Genomic DNA, 22,982 nt, shown 5'->3' with positions numbered 1-22,982 from the left:
GCTCCAGAATCAGGGTTTGAGCACTGGTTCAAAGTAACTCTTTCAACATACATCCTTAGAAATCATTCTCTCTCTCCGACCCACAATTTCCTCTTTTGTAAAGTAGGAAAAATGGATAAAACAGGATGATAAAGGACAATATTTTAGAAAAATATAAAACAAAATCTAAATATAAGTAATTATTACTTGAAAAATTATTTCATATAATATCAAGCTCCTAATATGGCAGCCTCTATTATGTGTCAGGCTCAGTCCCAAGAAGTTTATGTACACTAATGCATATAAGCCTCCTAACAACTCAGTGAGGCGTTTCCTATTATCCCACTAAAGTCTAAGGAGTCCCAAACACACACCATAATTCGTCTCTGCCCCTCACTTTCAAGCGTGGTAAGAAAGGAGTAGAGAAAATACAAGAGAGCTCTTCACTCCAGGTTTAGGAAAGCACAAGATAAATGGTCCCAAAATAAAGACTGTGTGAGAGAATGACTCAGTGAATCTGATTTCTAGAAGGACTAGGAGTTAGAAAAGGACTATGACTTGACCCAAGAAAGGCAGATCTAACTCTATTTCCATTTCATGAATAATAAGGAACTCCTATTAACAGATTTTTAATACTCCTAACTGTGTAATTTCTCTATGCTTTGATATTTTCACATATCTGCTTTCCTGAGATTATTTATAAGTCAACTCTACCGCTAACAAGACACATTAAAAGAGCCTTGGCTAGGGCTTCCCTGGTGGCGCAGTGGTTGAGAGTCCGCCTGCCGATGCAGGAGACGCAGGTTCATGCCCCGGTCTGGGAAGATCCCACATGCCGCGGAGCGGCTGGGCCCGTGAGCCATGGCCGCTGAGCCTGCGCGTCCGGAGCCTGTGCTCCACAACGGAAGAGGCCACAACAGTAAGAGGCCCACGTACCACAAAAAAAAAAAAAAAAAAAGAGCCTTGGCTTTTTTTGCCTTGATACAGGGAAGGACAGAGATGCTGATCAACTCCTGCATTGTGGTCTAAGAGAAAGAAAGCCAGGAAGAAAAGCTGGAAATGGCAGAGAGCAAGGGGACAGCACGGGGGAGTAGCTAACAGTAATGACAACAGCGTCACATCACTGACCCGGGCAGTCCAACCTCAGGGCCAGTGCTCTTAGCCTCTACACTGTAATGCCCGCACATATGCAAACCCAACAGGATGCACAAAAATTTGCCACAGAGAAGAGGGCCAGGGTTGGAATACTTACAGAGGACTACTTTATCAACAGATTAGACACAGCCAAAAAATTACTTAAACTAAAGATAGAACAAAAGAAATTATCCAGGGCGGAGTCCAGAGATTCAAAGAAATGAAACATATAAATATTTTTGTTAAAAAATATTTAAATATCTCCAGAAGGAGATACTAAATAATAGAAAGAATGGGGAGGTGGGCAAAAATAACATGATAATTGGTGAGAATTTTCCAAAGTTACTGAAAGACACCAATCCTCAAATCCAGAAAGGCCAAAATGCCTAAGCACAACAGATTGGGGAAAAAAAGAAAAAAATTCACAGAAAGGACTATCATAATGAAATGTAGAATATCAAAAGAAAAAAAAAAAGAAGATATTATGAGGAGCCAGAGAGAAAAGACAGATCACCTAAAAAGAAAATGCAGACAGACAGAGTGCTCCCAGAGGAAAGGAGAACCACTGGGGCACAGCAAGGAGCTCCCAGCAGTGGGGACCCCGCAGATGCAGCCTGACTATCTCCTCCAAGGACGGCCACAAGAATATCTTCCATCCCACATGCTCTTCAACGCAATGTGACTTTGATACTCCTTTCATCAAGAGGCAGGGCCTATGTCCTCTCACACTGAAATTGGGTGGGCTTTTATGACTGTTTCAACCAACACATGGGGCCAACCTAAGGCAATATGACTTCTAAGCCTCGGTCATTAAAATGTTTTGCAGGGTCTGCTTTTGTTGCTGGAATATTCACTCTTGAATCCTTTAGCTGCCCTGAGGCTGCCATGCTGTGAGGAAACCCAAAACAGCCCACGTAGAGAGGCCAGAGGACAGGCCCTGAGACTATACAGAGCAAGAGGAAAAGAAGGAAGAGAATGGGAGAGGAGGTCAGGAGAAAGGAAGAGAGCTATATCTGACCAGCCCAGAGCTGCTTCACACCCTTATGATCCAGGTCCAGTCACTATCTGATTGAAACAGCATAAGAAACCCTTAGCCCAAACCATCTATCCAAATGCTCCGCAAAGACCTTACCCACAGAAACTGTAGGAAATGCTAAAATGACTGGTGTTGTTTTCAAAGTCGTTACATTTTTTGGGTGACCTGTTACACAGCAACAGATAATTGGGACATCTAAACTGCCAACTGGCAGCCCTCTGGGTACTGGGTGAGAGTGACAAGAATCAGTTTCACAGGATGAGGTCATCCAAGAATTTCTAGCATCTAAACACATTATACACACTTAACACTGTATATGTGTGAAATACAAAAAGCTTTCTTAATTGCAGCTGCCAATGTAACTTAGTGCTCAAAATAATCATCTTGTTTTATTTACTTTTTCAGGTGCCATGCCTCCTGGAACTACTGTATAAAAATTAAGAAAATTACAGTGTAAATTGGAGGTGTTACTTCAAACATGCATTATACTCATCATATGTTAAGCAAGCAAATCAAGCATGAAATTTAAAAATGAACTCACCCCCTTTCCTCCTGACTTTTGGTCAAATGGTACCATGGTGATTTGTTTGGAATCCCGCTGATATGTACAGTAGTGCTTCACCCAGGAAGTTCCAAAATGACCTGCAAGGTAATATTCCCCATAAAACATCTCTACACGTCCACTGCATGCTGGAAAAACACACAACCAGTAACTCACAATGCTCACCTATCCTTAAACTGTTTCTAGGGGCGATATACTCTCCACACCAGCTAGACGTGAACAGGCAGAAATATGATTCCACAAGCTGGAAATGGAACCGACCCAGGGCTTTCCCCAAGGACCAAGGAAGACTGTTTGCCACTAAATGCTGCATCCGATGGGTCTTAAAATATAAGGGAAGCAGAGGTTCCCTGGGGAAATTAATTCACTTTCCCATATTATCAATCTCCATCTGAAGTTTCCTTTCTCTCCCCTGACAGGAGTAAGATGACTGAGAAGGAACACAGAAGAGCTCCTCAAAGCGCTTGTCACTGTTCCCATCTGGTGTGATGGCTTCATGCTTCCCACACAGCTGTTCTGCGACCACGTGCACACACGTACAGGGGTTCTGACCTACTTCCAAACCCCTAATTTTTACTTTAGCAGAACTCAAGAAGATCTGAAAAGCAGACAACGAAAACCCAGAGACACCAGACATGTGGAACAGAAGTAACTGTAAATGCTCAAATGTAATCTAAGGATTTTGTCCCTCAAAATTATCCCTCAGGAAAGAGGCAGATGCCCTACAGACGAATTGTGACAGTATCTGATTTTTTCAGGTGCCTGGCCAATTACCTTATTTCAAACAACAAAGTACTGTTAGAGAAAGAAGGCATGATTGGCATTATTAGCCTGCAAGGACCTCAATCAATACGAGTTCTGCATGCTTATAGAGATCACATAGCAGATATGATTAAAAAACAATAATGATAACATGAAAACAGATTTAGCAGACACTTAATAATTATTTTTCAGGGTATGAATGCCCATTGCAAGTGTTGGATGTCACTTAGTATACTTAAAAAGCAACAGAGTGTCTACACTGGAGCATCAAGGACAAATGAAAACACCAACCATTCAACTGTGTTTCTGTGGCTTAGAGAATAAATTCCAGTGACAGCACAACTCAAAGATTTCAAAAGTGCTGTATCTTGGACACTTTGAGCATCATAATAAACAAGGACAGTAATGGATTTAGCTTAATGAACAAAATGGGAACTCAAAAGTCCATACTGACAGTAGAAAGACGGATGGATAGACAGATGAAAGAAAGAAAGAGAAAGAGAGAGAGAGAGAGAGAGAGAGAGAGAGAGAGAGAAAGGGAGAAAGAAAGGAAGGAAGGGAGGGAGGGAGGGAGGGAGGGAGGAATGAAAGGAGAGAAGGAGGGAGGTAGAAAGGGGGAGGACGCTTCCTTATAGCACACCGAAAGGCAACTAATAAATGTGGAGGGAGTGGCAGAGCTGCAAAATCACCACTTTGCAACCATCACAGTAAAGGACAGTCCAGGCCAGGATTGTCAATGGATGCTAACTCCATGGGAGGCTAAGTCTGATGAGGGAAGGGCACAGTCTTAAGGTGTCCGCCCCACAGACCTCTTATCAGTTACAAGGGAAACATAGTGACAGCACAGTGGGGAAAGCAGAAAGTACCTTGACTGGGTGATCAAAATCAACAAGACCACAGAGGGCAGAGGAACATCCTTTGCTCTGGATATGGTACCCGGGAAAAACACAGCATTACTTACGTAGGATTTGACCAGGGATGCATGACCTGAATCTAATCATGAGGAAACATCAGACACACCCACAATGAACAAAATTCTATACAAGAACTGGCCGATATTCTTCAAAAACGTCAATGTCATCAGAGGAACTGTTCTAGGGTAAAGGAGATTAAAGTCGCCAAATGACAACTAAATGCTGTACAAGCTTCTGTAATGGAGGAAAACAAAATGCTCTATAAGGGCATCACTGGGACAACTGACAAAATGGGAATATGAAATATTGTTTAGATGAAATATCTTATCAATGTTAAATTTCCTGGATATGTAACTGTGGTTACATAAACGAATGTTTTGAGAAAATACACACTGAAGTCAAGAAGCATGGTATATGCAACCTGTTCTCAAATGGTTCAGAAAAATTATAGTGTGTGTGTGTGTGTGTGTGTGTGTGTGTGTGTGTGTGTGTGTGACTGTGATACGCACACACACCCATAGAGAGAGAGAAAGGATGATCTAACCGGAAAAATGGTAAAAATTCATGAATCTGGGTAAAGGTCATATGGTCATTCTTTATAGTATTCTTGCAACTTTCTGTAAGTTTGAAAGTACTTCAAAATAATAAGTTACCAAAACTTCCAAATTAAAAAAAAAAAGCTGTATTCTAATGATATGCTCTGGACCACTGTGCTGGAGAATCAAAATATGGTTCTAATGATAATCAAGACATTAATGTTGAAAAAACACAAGAAGTGTTTGAATAAAATTGTACAATGTCATGTGAGTGCTTATACTGACTTTACACGTAAGTGACCAATATTAATAAATTAAGTATTATAAGTGGACACTGAACTATATTTTTATAGTCCTAAAAATTTTTATTTTCAAGTTGACTTAAAACTTTTGGGGGTGGTCTTCTCATTGGGCAAAGAAGATATGACCATATATTCAGGTATAACACACAACTAAAGTAGCTTCTGTTTTTTACAAGCCTTAACAAGCTCATACCTGCAAGAATAAGGGACATCAAACTCTCATCACAACTGATGATCCAACCTCCAACCCCATTACTACACCTTTGTCACCAGGGAACAACTTTAAGTCCAAGGAAATTTTTGAGTAATCACTAAATAGAACAATCACTGAAACTGAGTGTTTTGTTCCATTAGGAAGCAGATAAGAGTGAAGATATTTAACTAATCCTAAATCAACAGTGCCCAGCCAGAAAGCACAGGTGTGAGACTACAAGAAGAGCTACCCGTTAAAGAAAAACAATGCACTTTCTTTAAGCTCTAACACCGCACTCATGAATTAAGTCTGGGAGTGCAATAGCCCAGTGCACGAATCTGAGTCATCGTTGTAAACTCTGGGTTAGCAGCACCTGGCATTTCTTTCCTTGATGTCATATGGGCAAGTCAATGGCTCTTCTTCCTGGCTCTTGAAGTGAGCTTTTGTTTCTACTTTTCATAAAATTTAAGTGTTGGAATGACAGGGGTTGAGGAGGAGAGAGATAGGGCCTAAGTCATGATTGTTTGGGCCTTGCTGAAACAAGTCTCAAATGAAAAGAAAAATCACCAGTTATTAAGTCTACCGAAGGATATGACAATAAGGTCCAGCCAGCCAGACCTTTCCAAGGCCTCTACACCAAGGGTATGGTAATATAAAGCTATACTGAAGGTACAGGAACCTCAAGAGTAGAGTGACACCAGGGAGAGAAGTGGCACCGCAGAGCCTCAATGAATTCCAGGTTGCAAGGAAATTCCCAGTTACAAAGGAGACATAGCACATCACTGGGAGGTAAACACCTCGTGGGCAGCATCTCTCCCCTTAGGAAACCTAACTATAAAATCACTCTCCTTCATCGAAATTCGTACTCCGGGCCAGGCACTACTGGATACACCCCCCCCCAACCCCTGGGAAAAGGCATGAGTACACCCACACTGCTGGCCGACCCAGCACTCACGTTTCTCCTGGACGTAGAGGTACCCTTCCATGGTGTAGGGACTGATGGTCTTGTGCTCGAGGGGATTCTCTTTCATCTTCTTCATCAGGGATTCCACTTCTGACCTGGTGCCTTCAAAGCGATTTCTTGTCTAGGATGAAAGGAATTTTATTCAAATCAAGGAAATGAAACCCTGTTCCCATCTCTAGCGCTTCAGAACATCAACCTACAGAATTCTTAGATCTACAACCAGGTAAGGAACATTCAGCCATCTAGGAATCAGGCAAAAATGTTCCCTTTTAAGAAATATACTCTGGCCTTAAAGCCCTATGTCAGAATGACTCTCAAACTCTAGGCACCATCAAAATCACCTGGGGAACCAGCAGGAAATGCAAATGACCAGTTCTCACCCCGAAAGATAAGCTTAGTGCCTCTCAACCCAGACATGCGCATTTGTAACAAGCATCCCAGGCCACTCTGACTCCTCAGATGGTCCACAGCAGGGTATGCCCTCCACCTCCCTGCAGGACAGAGATGCTCTTGCTCCAGCTGTTTGCTGATGGCTCCCTCCTCAAATGGAGCTGCTTCACTTAAGGTTACCCCTCCCCCAGGGCACCCTGCACCCAGCAACTAGGCGAAGCCAGGGGCCAAAGGGGGAGGGTCAAGGGACCATTCCAGCTCCAGGGGGCCCAGGGCATCGGCTGAGTCATCACCACTCAGCTTCTCCTCCGGCAGGGCCTGCTGCCCTCACTCTGTCACAGGTGCTTCTGCCAACACTGCCTCCTGGGGACCTGCTCTGTATAAATCTCCACTTCAGAGTCTGCCTTCTGAGGGACCCAGCCCAAGGGAAGCCATGCTTTGTGACAGCTCATCCAAGACCCTGCAAATTCCTGTTCTCTGAGGCACTGCAGAGAACCATGAGGGGGCAAGCTCAGGCTTCTTAAAGCATGCAGTCCAACCCGCACAGACATACTTGGGTTTATTTGGACACAGGATCATCCAGAGACAAAGACAACATGCAGATTAAAGTGGCCCCATCACACAGGGAAGAAGGGGGTTTGAGCCCCAGTGACCACTAACCAGAGTCCTCAGCAGGATTCGGTGCACCCAAAGGTCCTGCTGCTTACGATTTGGGAAAGGAGATTGGGAGTAAGGCGCACCTACTTGGATTTCCTGGCAGCCTCACTGAGAGTTGAACAACAGCACATCCTTTGAGCCCAAGGCGAGCACGTGTACCCCATCCCCATCCCCTGAACACACACACTCTATGGTTTTATGGGGCCAGGCAGCTAGATGCACAGAGGGAGGCTAGGCTGGGTGGGGCTGGGACTTCCACTGCCAAAGGAAATCCTGATTCTGGCGCTACAGATTTAAAACATAATCAGCAGCAGCATTTCCGAGAACATAAATAGTGCTTTGAAATAACAGAGGAGAGGATGATGCTCTAACCTGGGACCATCAAGCACCCTAGAAACGCCTGACCCCCACTTCCCTTTGAACCCAAGCAAGACTCCTCCTCCCCACCTGCATCTCAGTCCATTTAAGTGATCTGTATGCAACCAGACCCATATTTTGTTTTTCCTTCCCTTAGCAAGGGAAAGGAAGCCTGTCCCCTCGCCTACTCACGTTCTGTATGCTGATAGTCAACTGAGTCTTGAAGTCATTGAAGTCCTTGGCCAGTTCATAACCATGGTGATAGAAAGTGAAGAGTCCTTGTAGGAATGCCAGTAGCTGTAATGAAGGCAGAAGGGCAAACTTCACATAAGCAGGTTCAAAAGGTGTTATGGAGCTGTATCTGCGTTCCCAGCCCCGGTCTGAAAGTCTAGAATAAGGTAATAATAATGGCTATCGTTTACTGAGTACTTCTTACATGCCAGGCACTGTAACTTCATATGCCCTGTGTCTCACTAAATATTCATAACAACCTATGAAATGAATACTGCTATCATCTCCAACTTATCAGTAAGGAAGCAGATTCAAAGAGGTTAACTAACTTGCCCCAAAACACACAGTAAGTGGCAGCCAGGATTTGAAACCAGGTCTCCTGGCACCAACATCCAAGCTCTTCCCCTGTGAGCCTCATCCCCTCCCAAGAAAATCACTTCTTCAGAAGCTGAAGACCAGGGCTCCCACTCAGTCTCCTTCTAGTATATTCATAATATCAGGTTATCATGCAGAAGGGTGTGGTTATATTGATAACCAACAAGGAAGGGAGAAAAGGAAGCTGGTGTGTCCTGAGTCTGCAGTCTAACAGGCAAGGTCAAATCAAAGAAAATCATCCAGATCAGATTTCAGCTCAAGTGTGTTTCTGTACTTTCCAGAAGCTCTCCAGAAGCAAACGCTCTGGACTCCTTTATTAAAATAATCTCATGTTCCCACATTTGCATTTAGGTGGTTTCCCGAAATTCTCACTTAAAGTGTCACAGCCTAAAAGGTAAGCCCATTCCTTGTTTCGTCTTGTCTTTAGTGAAGAGTGAAAACATCTGTTCACTGCAAGTCTCACAACATGCCTTCATATACTTAAAAACCATTAATGTCCCCATCCTGAGCCCCTGCCAGCCTTCACTTCTCCAAGCTAAATAAACGTTCCTGCCGTCTCTCCTCTCAGTGCCCATATGTAAACCTCACTGCTGTTATGCTTCCCTGGCCCCTTCCCAAGCTCTACATATCCTGCCTCAGTCCCAAATCTCAACCTGAAGACCGGATTATAGTTAAAGCCTGAACAAGGTTCAGAAGAACCAGAACCTCACCTCCATCACAAGCTCAGTTCTCCTACATTTGGAGACCAGCCCCATTCTAACTGGAACTTCTCAACGCCAACTCACGCCGTCTGAGTTGTCCCCTCTGACCTGCCTCAAATACGTGTTACACCAAGACACAGCTGCATCACTTCATATTGTTGCGTTTAATCTTCTAGTCCTTAAATGAACATACCTTTTCTTACTAAACACAATCTCACTTTGTTTCGCCTACTCTCCTTTTTTGAGAAGCAGCCCTAATAATGAGAGTAAAGGAAACTCTCACACTTTGCTTGTGGCAGGAATGGTAAGCACCGAGGTATATACTGACCTGTCTTCAGACAAAGCCACATGCCCAGCCCACGTTATCAAAGAGCTCTGCACTGGAAAGTCAGGCAAAACCCCAGCTTATAACAATATGACCCCTTGACTTCCTGCTGCCACTGTCCCTGGAGCGTCTGTTCCCTTAGATCCTTACAGGAGGAGAGGGAACAGGCACTGCTGGGTCCTCTGGCTATAAAAACATCTAGAGGCACCATATATACATCCTTCACCTAAATTAAGGAATGGGTGGTAAGCCACAGAGAGTCACCAAAGACTAATAATGAACTCTTTTCTTCAAAGATGACCAAAGTCTTTGCAAAGTCCTCTATGTAAAATACATTTTTGAGGGCTTCCCTGGTGGCGCAGTGGTTGGGAGTCCGCCTGCCGATGCAGGGGACACGGGTTCATGCCCCGGTCCGGAAAGATCCCACATGCCGCGGGGCGGCTGGGCCCGTGAGCCATGGCCGCTGGGCCTGCTCATCCCGAGCCTGTGCTCCGCAACGGGAGAGGCCACAACAGTGAGAGGCCCGCGTACCGCAAAAAAAAAAAAAAAAATACATTTTTGAGAACGTGGCCCACACTTTTCCTTCTAAATGGCTCCAGTAATGGAGAAGGAGGAGCTCTTATGCCAAACCTAGTGCCAGTATTCACAGGGACAACAGTCCTTTCTTATCTCTTCCCTCCCTGTTGTCCTTGAAGGCTGTGCCCCATCACTTTTCCAGGGCACTGAGTCACCCTCTAGTGGAGAATAACGCAGAAGATAAGCAGCTGATTCCCGAGTCATTCCTTCTATTAACGCTGATTTACGCTTCACTTGCAGTCAACAGGGCCTCTCTTACTCAGGGTAATTAACTATCTCAAAACAGCTTGCTAAGATGTCACCTGGGTATACACACAAGCACTCCAAAGGCAGAGAGCTGCCAATGTTTATTCTGGTTTTCACTTCCTCTGGTATCATGGCTGATTGTCCATTTTTTTCTACAGGAAATGATGCCTTAGGTATTGTTATCTTTGGGCCACTTCCTTCCTTCTCCCCTCACAGCATCTTTCGTCCCCTCCCCTACCTCCCACACACTGTATGAATCTTTGAACCTATGACCCCAAGGGAAATGAAAGTCCACTGCTCAGGGAGCTGGGCACGGCCCACAGAAGGACCCCCGAGATGCAAGGATCTGTCTGCCTCAAAGAAATGGTTCTACTCACACACACAGAGGAAGCGCCTGCTGTAGCCTCACCTGGTTATCAGGTAAGAGAAGCCAGCATGTCCACCCAGGCTCCTCCCTGGACAGCCAGACACGCAATCACAGCGTGGCAAAGGAAGTGCCAGAGGAAGACCTTCCCAACCCTCCTTTGCCTTCTTCCCCTTCCTTGTTTTCCTCTGAGAATAACTGTAAGAAAATTGATTCCTATTTCCTAGCTGATAACACAGATTTTTAAAAAAATAATAAACAAAAATGTAACTGCGTTATTAGTGATGGTTACACCATTCTGGACTACGTGATAAATTTAAGTTTTTTCCATTTATAGAATAGAACTACTGTTTGGGGTTGAATTTCTTCCCCCAAACCCAAAAGATATGAAGTCCTAAACCCGGGTATTTCAGAATGTGATTTTATGTGGAAATAGGGTCTGTACAGAGATAATCAAGTTAAAATGAATCCATTAGGCCCTAATCAAAAATGACTGGTGTCCTTAGAAAGGGGGGAAATTTGGACACAGTAACAAACACAGAGAGAAGACAGTCCTGTGAAGATGAGGAACTGAAGTGATGCATCTATAAAACAAGGAATGCCAGATACTGCCGGGAAACCACCAGAAGCTAGGAAGAGGAAAGGAAGGATTTTTCCTTACAGGTTTCAGGGGCAGCAGGGCCAGGCTGACCTTGATCTCAGACCTTTAGCCTCTAGAACTATGAGACAATACATTTCTGTTGCTCTGAGGCACCCAGTTTGTGATACTTGGTGACAGCATCCCTAGCAGAAGAATACAGCTACCAAGAACCATTCATTCACACTGACGAAGAGAAGGGCAGCCAGTAAAGGGATGAAAAGCTGGGCTGGGTAAGCCAGGTAACTTGTCTTCTTTAACCTATTAAGCCAGGTAACTTGTCTTTAACCTATTACTGCAGTGGATTATGGTAGAGATTGAGATCATCTATGTAATGGGCTTAATTAGCACAGGTGTGCTGGCAGGGGCTGCTCAGCAAGAAGGACAGAATCAGACCGATGTGTCAGAAAAGGCACTGTCAGCAGACAGGGTCAGGACAGGATGCCACTGACCAAAGTGAAAGAACGACAACCTGCAATGGGGCGGAAGCCGTGAGAAAGGACAGGAAGGCACAGCACCAAGAAATACTCTGGAGGCGAAATTCAGAGGCTGTGGAGCGTGACGAATGTAGAGAGTGAGCTCTCTGCAGCAGTAGGTAACCTTCAATTAGGAAAACTCAGACAACAGACGGAATATGGCTTCACCTTTGTGAAGCCAGTCATGTCATTATCTGCGATCCCAATCTCCAGAACATTTAGTACCTCAACAAGAAAATTAAGCTTTCCAGGGCGCACAAAAAATACACGGTTTAGATCCCGGAGTCTGATTTTTCTTCCTTAGCATACTAAAATTTTGTTTCTTTTTCTGAAGGTCAATAACTTCCGGCACTTGAAGTTACTTTCTAAGAAACAAATGAACATAGTTGATGTACATGGAGGTTCCTTGAATGGCTGGAAGATTCCCTTGACTGCAACCAACTCAACACATGAATATGCACACCAGGCACCCCAACGATTTAGTTCAATCGATTTTTTTGCTTGTTTCCTTTCCGCCCTTAAGTAGTCAAATGCTGTTTCATAGAGATTAAGAGTCAGACCACTACAGCTCTGCTATTTACTAGGTGTGACCTTGCAGAAGTAAATAAATGTGCTTCCATTTCTTTATCTGAAAACAAAAAACAGTACCTACCCTCAGAGATGATATAAGGATTGAATGACATAATGTGGTAAAGCACTTATTACTCACACAGAACATGACAGAGTTTCAGCTGATATCATCGACTGTTATTTCACGTTCTTCTTTTGTACAATCTAGGCCAGCGGCTTAAACTTTAATGTGCAGCAGAATCGCCTGGAAGGCTTACAAAAAAATAGATGACTGGGCCCTACCCACAAATTTCAGGTGTGGGATAGAGCCTGAGAATTTGTATTTCTATGACTTTGAGAACCAGTGACCTGGTCAGTAGCTTTTTCATTGCGTGACTCTCTTCTCCCTACCCACAGCCCCAGCCACTCACCTGTCTATCGACTGGTGTGCTCAGAAACAAGAACGTCTATAGAAAAGTGAAGGGCACACATCTACATCCAACCTCTCCGCCAACTCATTTAACTTAACTCAGGACAAGCCCCTACCACTTTCTCTTCACTCTAACATGAGACCAGACCTTTTTTTTCATTAGCTCTCCAGGTGCCTCACTTTATGACTTCAAAAACATCTGCAAACCACAATGGTTCTCTACTTTTTAAATCCCTCTGGTACATCCATCCTATGCATGCTGGCACTGAACTGCTTGCTACCTTGGCTAGCTCTTTACCATAGACACTGCTTCCCCAAGGAGACTGTGAGCTCCTCAGACAGAGCAGCTGGGTCATCAGCATTTTCTATGCTATTCAGAAAATAAATGCTTTTAGATTTACCAAGCCTATATTAAACCAAGTAGGCCCTGTTAATACTGGCACTTGACTCATTTGCTCACTTGAGGAGACCCTGGGTGGCCAAAATTGATATATTCCTCTACTTCAGAATAAAAAATAATCGCTAACTGGGTCCTAATAAGCAATTATATAATAACTGGGTGTTACTTAGGTTAGCTCTATTCTAAGCATCTTACCTGGATAAACTCAGGTAATCCTCCTAACATCTTTATAAGATAACTGGTATTATTATACCTATTTCACAGAGGGGAAAACTAAGGCTCAAAAGATAACTTCCCCCAGAATGCGTAGCTGGAAAATGGCTGAGCTGGGATTTAAATGCAGGCAGTCTGGTTCTAGAGCCCTTGACGATGATGCTACACTGCCTCTCAAAAAACCTAGGACACTGATATACTACAATAGCATGCCAGGAAACAGAAGGATAAATCTTTATAGATTTCTTTAAAAAAAAAAAAAAAGAGGAGGAAGAAAGGTAGGAGGAGGATACCGGAGGGGGAGGAGGAGAGGAAAGCCCACCTAGATGAGCAGAGTCAACCAGCTGAGCCCAGCCTAGATTAGATGAACCCCACAGATGCGTGAGAAATAAACGTCTATTGTTGCATAAGGTTTTATGGTTATTTGTTAGCCAGCAAAAGCTAACAGATACGATATCTGATTCACTATATGGAGACATCAAAATGGACACACAAAAAAATAACTCAAAAATAGGATGGGTCAATTAAAATGCAACTCATCAAAATCAGGTATTTACAGAATAATATCGACCAAAGTATACATAAAGATTATGAGAATCACACTGGTTTTTTTTTTTCCTCTAGAAATTCTAGTAAAAGCAAGTAAAAAGGCCAAAGGCTAATTCTTCATGACAGCATTTGAATTCCTGCTCCAGCCAAGAGAGAGATGAGACTTTCTTTTAGTCAACCTGTGATTGAATGGCTAGTTTTAACACCTCTGGGCCCCAAGCAGGGAAATCAACAAGCTTGCTTTCTCTGACAGATGGCTTTCCCCATCTCACAGACCCTGCAGAAAGATGTGGATTTAGACCTGAGATCTTGGCAGAGATCATTGCTGGAAAGGAAGCAGGCTCTAAAGTTTCCATTATTCAGATAAGACTGAGGTAATTAATAGCTTTGAAGAATCTGCCAGATGACATGGCTGGGAGTAGACTCCCAAGATCAAAATAGCTCCAGCAAAGTAAAAGATGGACGCAACAAATTCCAAGGCCAAATGGAGTCTTGAAACTACCAGCAAGTCTACGTGCCTAAAAAGCATCCCCAAAGTTTATAAATTAGAAACAGGGCACAGAACATTCTTGACCAAAAAGAGCAGTCATTTTCTTTCAGTTTCTTACGGTTTTGTTATTTGCTTAAGAAAATCACTTTCTTAAATCTAGGTAGGTAATCTCATTTGTATAGAGACCCCAGGCTTGGGTCTAGATCAGAGGTTGCATTCAGCTGAAAAACTCAAGATCTGCAAGAGCTTTAAATTGAGGCCCACATGCTCATTTGGTGTTTCCATGGATTCGGAACACTAGTGCCACAGAGGGGTAGAGCAATACCACATCTGCACAAAACCACAACCACACTGGGGTGGCCTAAGCTACAGCCAGACGTGTCCCCACATTGCAACCTTCATGACCAATGGAACATTCTGCCCAAGTCCAAATCCCATCACGATTCACTCAGAACAATCTCCGTGCTGCTTGGCTATAACAAACTTCGAGTGAGAAATTGCTTTATATCGCATCTTTTAATACATGACTGGGATAAGGAGGGGCTTTGAACTTAGGAGGCAAAAAGAGAATGGTTTCGTTGGGTTACTGCTACATTTGCGTTATCTGAAGGAGAGAAGAAGCAGGGGAGGAAGGAGGAAAGTTAAGGTGTCATCACTATTGTTTGGCAAGATGAAAACTCCCCCCCTCCCCTACTTTGACTTGGTAACCAACCAGCACAACGCAAGGTAGCTAGAGGACGGAACCATTGCTGAATGCTCTACACCCATGTCTGTGGCTGTACTGGGAAGAACCCAGGGTAGCCAGTTGACCAAGCACTGTTACTAGCAGAAGGCACAGCATCAGGGCTGGTCAATCTCTTCATTAACAACTTAGAGCATTTCGTCATCTAGGTAGTTGGAATGAGGGGGTGGGGGATGAAAGTCTGGGTACACAATGAAACCTTGAGCATCTACTTACAGGCTCCACGAACTCAAACATCTTTCTCTCTTGGACTTCTTGCACCTTGAAGACATACTCCAGGGATACTTCATAGAAATGCTGCCGGACCAGGTCCACTTGGCTGTCTGCCTGCAAACAAGGTGGAATTTCAGAGAAAAATCAGGTCACTATCTGAGGAGAGGAGTCAGCAAGCAGGCAAAAAAATCTCCGGAGATGGTTTTTAAAAACAAATCCAGTAGCATGAAGCAGAAATAAGAACAATGATCATGGTTACCCGAGCGCTAATTTTGTGCCAGGAACCATGCCCATAAAGCTGTACATCAGGGCTTCCCTGGTGGCGCAGTGGTTGGGAGTCCGCCTGCCGATGCAGGGGACACGGGTTCGTGCCCTGGTCCGGGAGGGTCCCACGTGCCGCGGAGCGGCTGGGCCTGTGGGCCATGGCTGCTGGGCCTGCGCATCCGGAGCCTGTGCTCCGCAAACGGGAGAGGCCACAGCAGTGAGAGGACTGCGTACCGCAAAAAAAGAAAAAAAAAAAAGCTGTACATCATTATCTTATTCAATCCTCATTATACTTTCAGTTATTTAACCCTCATTAAGTTCCTAAAAAGAAGATATCCTTACCCGTAATGTACAGGAAGTAAATGAAATCTGCTAACATTAAGGAAACTGGCATAGTTGGTACGAGGCAGAGCTGGGATTTCTGTCCTGGCTGATCTGCCTCCAAGACCCCTGTACATTCCTAAACCACTAGACTCTACCGCCTCCCCACACCCTAGGGCCGACCTAAGTTCCACGCAAGACAGATTTTTAAAGAGAAAAAGAAAACATGCAGGGCCATCCTCCTCCCATCCTTCTAAATGAACAAAACACGCTGATAGGGGGCAGGGGACCTCAGAAAAGAACATTTTCACACGGTCGCACATACTTTCTTTGGACGAGGATGAACTATTAGTTTACCCCAAGCAGAGTAATTACATTGCTGCCTGGGAACCTCACCTCCCTCTCTGTGCAGGTGTGTGGGCTGTAAAGGTCCACACCTGGCTACAATTAAGCTGCTGATCTGGGATCCAGAACCCAGGGGAGAAAATGAGCATGTGTGGAGTAGCAAGATGCTGTGCTGGCAAGTACCTTAGCTATCACTATAAAACTCTTACCCTTTCCACTCTTTTCTTTAGAAATCAAGTACGTCACCCGATAACATACTTTACAAAGACAAAGCCCCCAAAGGAGTATTTCCTTCGGTGTTCCTTTGTCAGGATTCCTGCAGAACAAAACTGGGACAGACCTTTTACTTCATTATACCAAATACGGTATTGCTAACCTGACATCTTAAGGAGTTGGCCATTCATTCATTCATTCACGGAGTTCACAGCATGATGAGGAAAAGAGATAATTAAATAATCATGTAAATAAAAAGAAAATGACAAACTCTGGAAAAGCACAAGGTGCCATGAAACAAACCAAAAGACTCCATTCAAGTCTCCTGCTAGCAACTTCCTCGCGGGGCAACTTCCATATTAATATGCAGAAGGCAGTCCCCTAAGTAACAGCTGCACAAAACCAAAATGAAGGGCTAAGCCTGGGGGCGTCACCTAAGCCTCCAAGCAGGAGAGCTGATGTCTGAGCACTGGCAGAGCTTTATTTGGAGACCGGGTTTCAGAAAGGGCTTGCATCACGCCCCCTGCCAGGTGTAGCAGGTGGACCAGTGCCTGACACACCTTCCACCTGGGCTCCTGCCGGCTAAGGCCCGTTAAGTCCCTGTAGTCCTTCATTTCTCATAGTGCAAATCCAACACACTTACACCTAGGGACGCATCTATTTCCCTGACCTCCCCCACACCCCCGATGCATCCTCTCTGCTTGGGCTTGCCAAGTGAGACACAACAGAAATAAAAGTCATTCGGAAAAGCTGCAAGTCAGGCGGGGCTGGAGGAGCCAGGATCAAAGTCCTCTGAGAAGAAAAGCAGAGCCCAGCATCAGTGAGAGAGCCAGGAGAGCAACAATCTGGGTGGGAGTTGCAGTTCTATCATTTTCTAGCTGGTGGGACCCGCTCCAGATCACTTATCCTCTCTGGGTCTCTTCCCCACACCTGAAGGCTGGAGATGCTATGATCTGCCCTTGCTCTGAGTAGAGCTGTTTCAAAGAGAAAATGAGCTAAAGGATGTGGACATTTGAAAACCAGGAAGTGTTCTATGCACACTGGGGGTTATCACCAGGGACATCTGAGCAGATGGGCTGTAATCCCTGCTCCTACCCTAAGCCAGCCACATCTTCTCTGGGCGGTTCCAACCCTCTCCTCACTGGGCCTCCCTGCTTTCTTTCTCTGCCCCCGCAATCCAGCCACCACCCAGCAGCCAGAATACCTTTCCTAAAATCTCCATCAGCTGTTCTCACAGCTCCTTCAACACCTCCCCCTGGCCTCTCCCATGGTCTGAAGACCCTGAGGAACCGGCCCAGCCCTCCTTCCCTACCCCTCTCCCACTGAGCTCCAGCTGGGGCTCCTAGCTACCCTCCGACACTCCAAACTCTTTCTTGCCATGCAATCTTTGCACTTGCTGTTCCTTCCGCCTGAAAACCTCTTCCCCTAGATAAATATTCAATTTTTTTAAACTTTAATGCACAGTTAAGAAATACCTTTTACATTATGACCCAATAAACAAACATCTATAATTAGGTGCAACACACTTTCATATTTTTCACTCTATTCTAGCCTACTCTATGTCATGACCCAGTAACTCAGATCTTATGACACACCCACAATTTAAAGAACATTGTTCTAGCTTTTCACCCAGCTTGCTCTTTCTCTTCCTTCTGGTCTCAATTCAAATGTCACCTCTTTAGAGAAGCCTGCAATGGCGTTATTTTAGGTATGTTACCCCAGGGAGTCTCTATCCTATCTCCCAATTTATTTCCTTATCACTACATGAAATTCTTACTTATTTCTCTCTCTTTTCATGTACTGCCTACTAGAATATAAAGTCGATAACAGCAAAGGCCTTGCCTCACTTTTCCATTCCAGATCGCGGAACAGGGCCTGGCCCACAGCAAACATTCAACTGATGCTTGAGGAATAAATGAATTGATCTCTATGTGGCCCAGCACTGAGAAGAAAAGCATAACAGAATGCATTTCCAAAGGAAAAGGAAGATGAAATCCCGAGTGGAATGGTAGGTTGTTCCTGCCAATGCCTCTCTCATATGGGCCATAGCATTTACCACATTCTTAGCTCCTCTTGTGATGGAATCAGAAGCCAGATCCAACCACTGGGCAGGCAGTTCCCCTGCCCTGTTACTTAAGAAGCTGTCAATCTACCAGCTTGTCCAAGACCCACCAACCATTCCGTGCTTCTTGGAAAAGAAAAATTCTCCTAGACTGTAGGTTCCGATCATTCATTTCACTCCCCACAACACACCCAACTCCTGAACGGACTTTCACAGAAGCGTCCAAGAAATAATTTGTCCAAGGAATGATTTATTATCTTTGAAGCCAGCTTCTGAGCCACTGAAGAAAACACTGGCTTTTAAAAAGTCTTCCACTAGATGGCAGTGTCACTCCACATCGCTGCCCAGTCATTTCAGCCACCAGAGGTCCAGGATGGGCTAGAATTTACAAGTATTCATTCAGGCCTGCAATCAGGGAATAATTCTGGACCATCAAAGGAAGCAGCTTCCGTTAAATGTGTAGTAGGTGATTCATAATATTGTTAAAAGTTGATCTTTTAAAAAATGTAAGGAAAATCATCACTAAATAGCTGGAAGACCTTGAGTAAATCACGTGACCTCTGCAAGGAACTCAGGTCCTGCATACGAAATTCTAAGAGGTTTAACCAGAGGATCACCAAGGTCCCTCCCGCTCTCCAATTCCCTTAGCTTGACACCCACATTGAATAACAATGGCTGGCGGGCAGCCCAGCAACATCCTTCCCCCACAAGACGGCCAGAGAAGAGCTTACTGGGTTAAGGGAAACGGCTCCAGAGTCAGGAGCCAAGGTTCAAATCCTTGCTGACGAGCTACAGGCAGGCTGTTTAAACATCTTTGAGCCTCAGTCTCCTCCTATGTAAATAGGGTGGTTATGAGGATTTGAGCAGATTCCATGTAAAGTGCTTAACATGGCGCCTGGTACATAAATATGCATTCAGTAAACACTGGCTGCTATTATTGTTGTTGTTAGTAAAAATATTATCATTATTATTGTTATTATAATGAGATTCTTTATTCAATTTAATTCAGCTTAGGTATAAAAAGCAACGCTTGAGAACAGACCAGGACTTGCAAGAAAGACCTGCAGCCCACTCCTTACCTTCAAAGTATTTAGGAAGTGTGAATGGGTAAAAGACAAGGATTGTAACAAAAAAGCATAATGAAAAAGTTTCCACTAAGATAAATACTGACAGTCAGTGCTGCAGACAGAATGTTTGCCCACCTCACCACTACGTTCATATGATGAAAGCTAATCCCCAGTGTGATCGCATTTGGGTGGGGCCCCTGGGAGGTGATTAGGTCATGAGGATAGAGTCCTTACAAAAGAGGCCAAGGGGGCTCCCTCACCCTTTCTGCCATGTGAGGAGACAGCTAGAAGACAGCCATCTACGAACTGGGAAGCAGGCCTCACCAGACACCAAATATGCCAGTGCCTTGATCCTGGGCTTCCCGATATCCAGAACTGTCAGAAACAAATTTCTGTTGTTTATAAGCCACCCAGTCTAGGGTATTCTGTTATAGCAGCCTGAACAGACTAAGGCAGCCAGGAAGAATGTCATCCAATTTGGGAGCAGGGGAGGGGGAGGAACAGGCCAGTTATGGGGATAATACTTTACATTTGTGTAGCAGCTGTAATTTACCTTCTCATACATGAAGTAGGCAGGACAGGTATTCTATGAGTATTTTACAAAGGAACTAGAGCTCAGAAAGACCAAGTACTTGTCCCGGGTCACACAGTCAACTACATAGCAGAGCAAGCCTTGAAAAGAAGGTATCTCTGCCAGGCCAGTGTTCTGGTCCCCATATTGCTATCTCAGGGGGAAATGCTATCGGCACAGCCCTAAAAGAAAATGTGGGACTCATTCCAGACCAACTCACCAGGAGCCAGGCATGGAGAGAGCAGACCGGGAGGAAAAGTAGCCTCACTCTGGGGAGGAAGTCATGCAGGTAGGATAACTGTACTGCGGGCCTCCCAGTACCAGTAGGTGCTAGGACAATCACATATTCTCTCAGCTGTGAATACTTGCACTCATGGTGCATGGTCACCTAACTGCTTAGGAACTACAGAGTTAGCCAGATCTGGTGATTGTGAGCTCCAGCCAAAATGCCTTTCCCTATCGTTTCCAAACCCTAAACGCCAAATGACGTTAGAAGAATGATAACCGATCAGGACAGATCCTAAACGGAATTACGTACGTATCTATCATGGACAATTCACATATCCTTGGGTATCTCCTAGTGCCCACAGACCCATGTAGAGTTGGGAATAGCCTCTTCTGTATCATCCAATGAAAATCAGCATTTCCTTAACCTTCTCAATCACATTTGACAAGAGCAGCTTTGCTACTTCAAGAATCTCTTCCTCCTGCGTTGGCTTCTTTCTCCCTAACTCAAGCAAAAAATCTTCAAGGAAAGGTCAGCGGTTTCTTACTTCCTACAGCTCAGCCCAAATACAACTGCTGCTGGTTGGTTGGCCAAGAACTGATCTGCAAAGCCCACTAATAAACACTTCCTGTTGCTAAGTCTGTATCCATCACTCAAACAACTGATTCAAACACTCATTTCACAGAAAGAGTTCTGAGCACAACACTTCCTAACTGAGAGTGTGTAACAAATCCTGGGCTCCACCATCTCCTGAGTAATCCTCATCTTTCAACCTTTGACCCTACCATCTTCATATGAACAGAAGTACTGGCAAGGAATTTGCTCAAAAAGAAAGGAAACTGAAGAATGAGGGCTAGCTTGGAAGCCACAGCCTCGCTTTAGCACACACCTGAGACAGTTCAAGCAAACTGTTAAGAGCTAAACAAGATGATATTCATGTAGCCAAGTTTGGAGTTCCACTAGCAAACTGCCCTGTCTCCCCAAAACATAAACCCCCTCGCCATGCAAATCTCCATGAACTAAATAAAAATGGTCACAGCTCCAAGGCCACAAATCTGGCTTTTCTTTCCAAGAGAACTACTCTTAAAAAAGACCCCATGCAAATCCAAAAAAAAAACAGGGGCAGACCAGAGAATTTGCTTTTTTGAAACAAAGTTACCTAAGCACAAAATACATGAGACAATAAAATACTGCTTAAAAAAAATAAAAAGACTAATGTCAAGCACTGGTTGGAATAATTTTTTTTTTCATTTCGCATTAAGGAAGGATGACCAAAGTGTTTCAGATGCTAACATTTCAAATCAGTGATGTAAGGAGGAGGTCGAAAGGCAGGGTAATAGAGTACAGAATCAAGGTCAAGGGTGAGAGAAACAGGAAAACAGATCTCAGTTTGAAAGGAAGAAGCACAGTCTAGTGATTAGGGTGATCTGGACCAGCTGCATGTTCCTTGCCGTGGACAGGCGGGACAGCCGTACAGCGTGGCTGCATCGGGAAGGGACAAAGGCAATGCGGGCAGCAAGCGTGGAATGAGGGATCAGAATGAAGCTCCAGCAGGGAGTAACCAGAACGTATCCACAGCACCATGGAAAGATTAAACACTTTATTCAGACACTAGTAAAGTTTCTTACCTCCTGAAGCTGAGACTCTTTCTTTTTGGAAGACAAATTCAAGTGTTTTTCTAAGATGCCACAATACTTCTCTGTCTCCTTGTCATACTTCTTTTTGGCTTCCTGGGGGAAAAAAAAAAAAGAGGAAAGGAGAAAAAGACCAAAATGTTGCAGGAATGAAAGCAACCTGGGTCAAACTCTTCCTGCTCATCTTCATGGCTTCGTCATTCCCTCAGACCCAGAACAGTGGCACATCACCCATCTCCTACTCTTCCAATAATGCCATGAAAGCAAGCAACCACCCATCATCAACAGCCCAACCGTTTTGAGGGTCTATCACAGAGGCGCCACTACTATGCCAGAAATGAGGTAAATACCAGTATTTCAGAGTGGCAGAGCCAGGATTCCACCTTCTAGAAATTTCAGTTGTAAAACAGAAATCTCTAGTTTCTAACTCACAAGGATGTTCAAAGCCAAAGGAAGAAGGGAAGTTACCTGTGAAGCTAATCCCCAAACAGGAAGATCCACTTACACCTTAAAAGGGACAAGTCTAGACTAAGAGTAGATCCAGCTTTAACTGTGTTCACAAAGTATGTCTTAATTTGTAGACCCAAATATTCCTTGACGCAATAATATCACATATGGGTCTTTAAGCTGAGGAATAATTCAAAACAAAGACGACATTATCTTCCCAAATATGTTCACTGTGGCATCATTTATAATAGCAAAACAAAAAAAAGCAACAGCAACACTGCTGCCCAAGAACAGAATTTGGGAAAATTAAAGTATGGGGCATCCAATAAACATAACTAGGAAGGCTAGCATGATACAAACTCGGTGCATCCTACATAGAATGTGTCTACCTACAGACAAACATTAGATGGGAAGATACTTCAGTGAAAATACTTGAGTTAAGAAAATGGGATAATGGGTGATTTTTTTTTCTCCTCCATTTGGGAAATGTTTATTATCCTATATTATTGCTTTCAAAGTAAAAAAAAAA

At 44.1% G+C, this 22,982-nt stretch overlaps 1 protein-coding gene across 2 annotated transcripts in view; it reads right to left on the bottom strand.

Moving 5' to 3' along the window:
* The window catches only part of ARHGAP26 (Rho GTPase activating protein 26), a 518,529-nt gene that overhangs the window by 364,899 nt on the left and 130,648 nt on the right, over window positions 1–22,982 (bottom strand). For both annotated transcript variants that reach the window (XM_007466859.1, XM_007466858.1), the window contains exons 5-9: window positions 22,001–22,102; window positions 15,307–15,417; window positions 7,979–8,083; window positions 6,374–6,503; window positions 2,691–2,791 (exon numbers count right to left, since the gene is read on the bottom strand). In XM_007466859.1, coding sequence (XP_007466921.1) covers window positions 2,691–2,791; window positions 6,374–6,503; window positions 7,979–8,083; window positions 15,307–15,417; window positions 22,001–22,102 — 549 coding nt within the window. The remainder of the gene's footprint in view (window positions 1–2,690; window positions 2,792–6,373; window positions 6,504–7,978; window positions 8,084–15,306; window positions 15,418–22,000; window positions 22,103–22,982) is intronic.

The sequence above is a fragment of the Lipotes vexillifer genome, unplaced genomic scaffold, assembly GCF_000442215.2.
Source record: "Lipotes vexillifer unplaced genomic scaffold, Lipotes_vexillifer_v1.1 scaffold99, whole genome shotgun sequence".
NCBI classification, from domain to species: Eukaryota; Metazoa; Chordata; class Mammalia; order Artiodactyla; family Lipotidae; genus Lipotes; species Lipotes vexillifer.
Note: the sequence above shows the minus strand (reverse complement) of the source record. Positions and strands in the feature narration are given on the sequence as shown.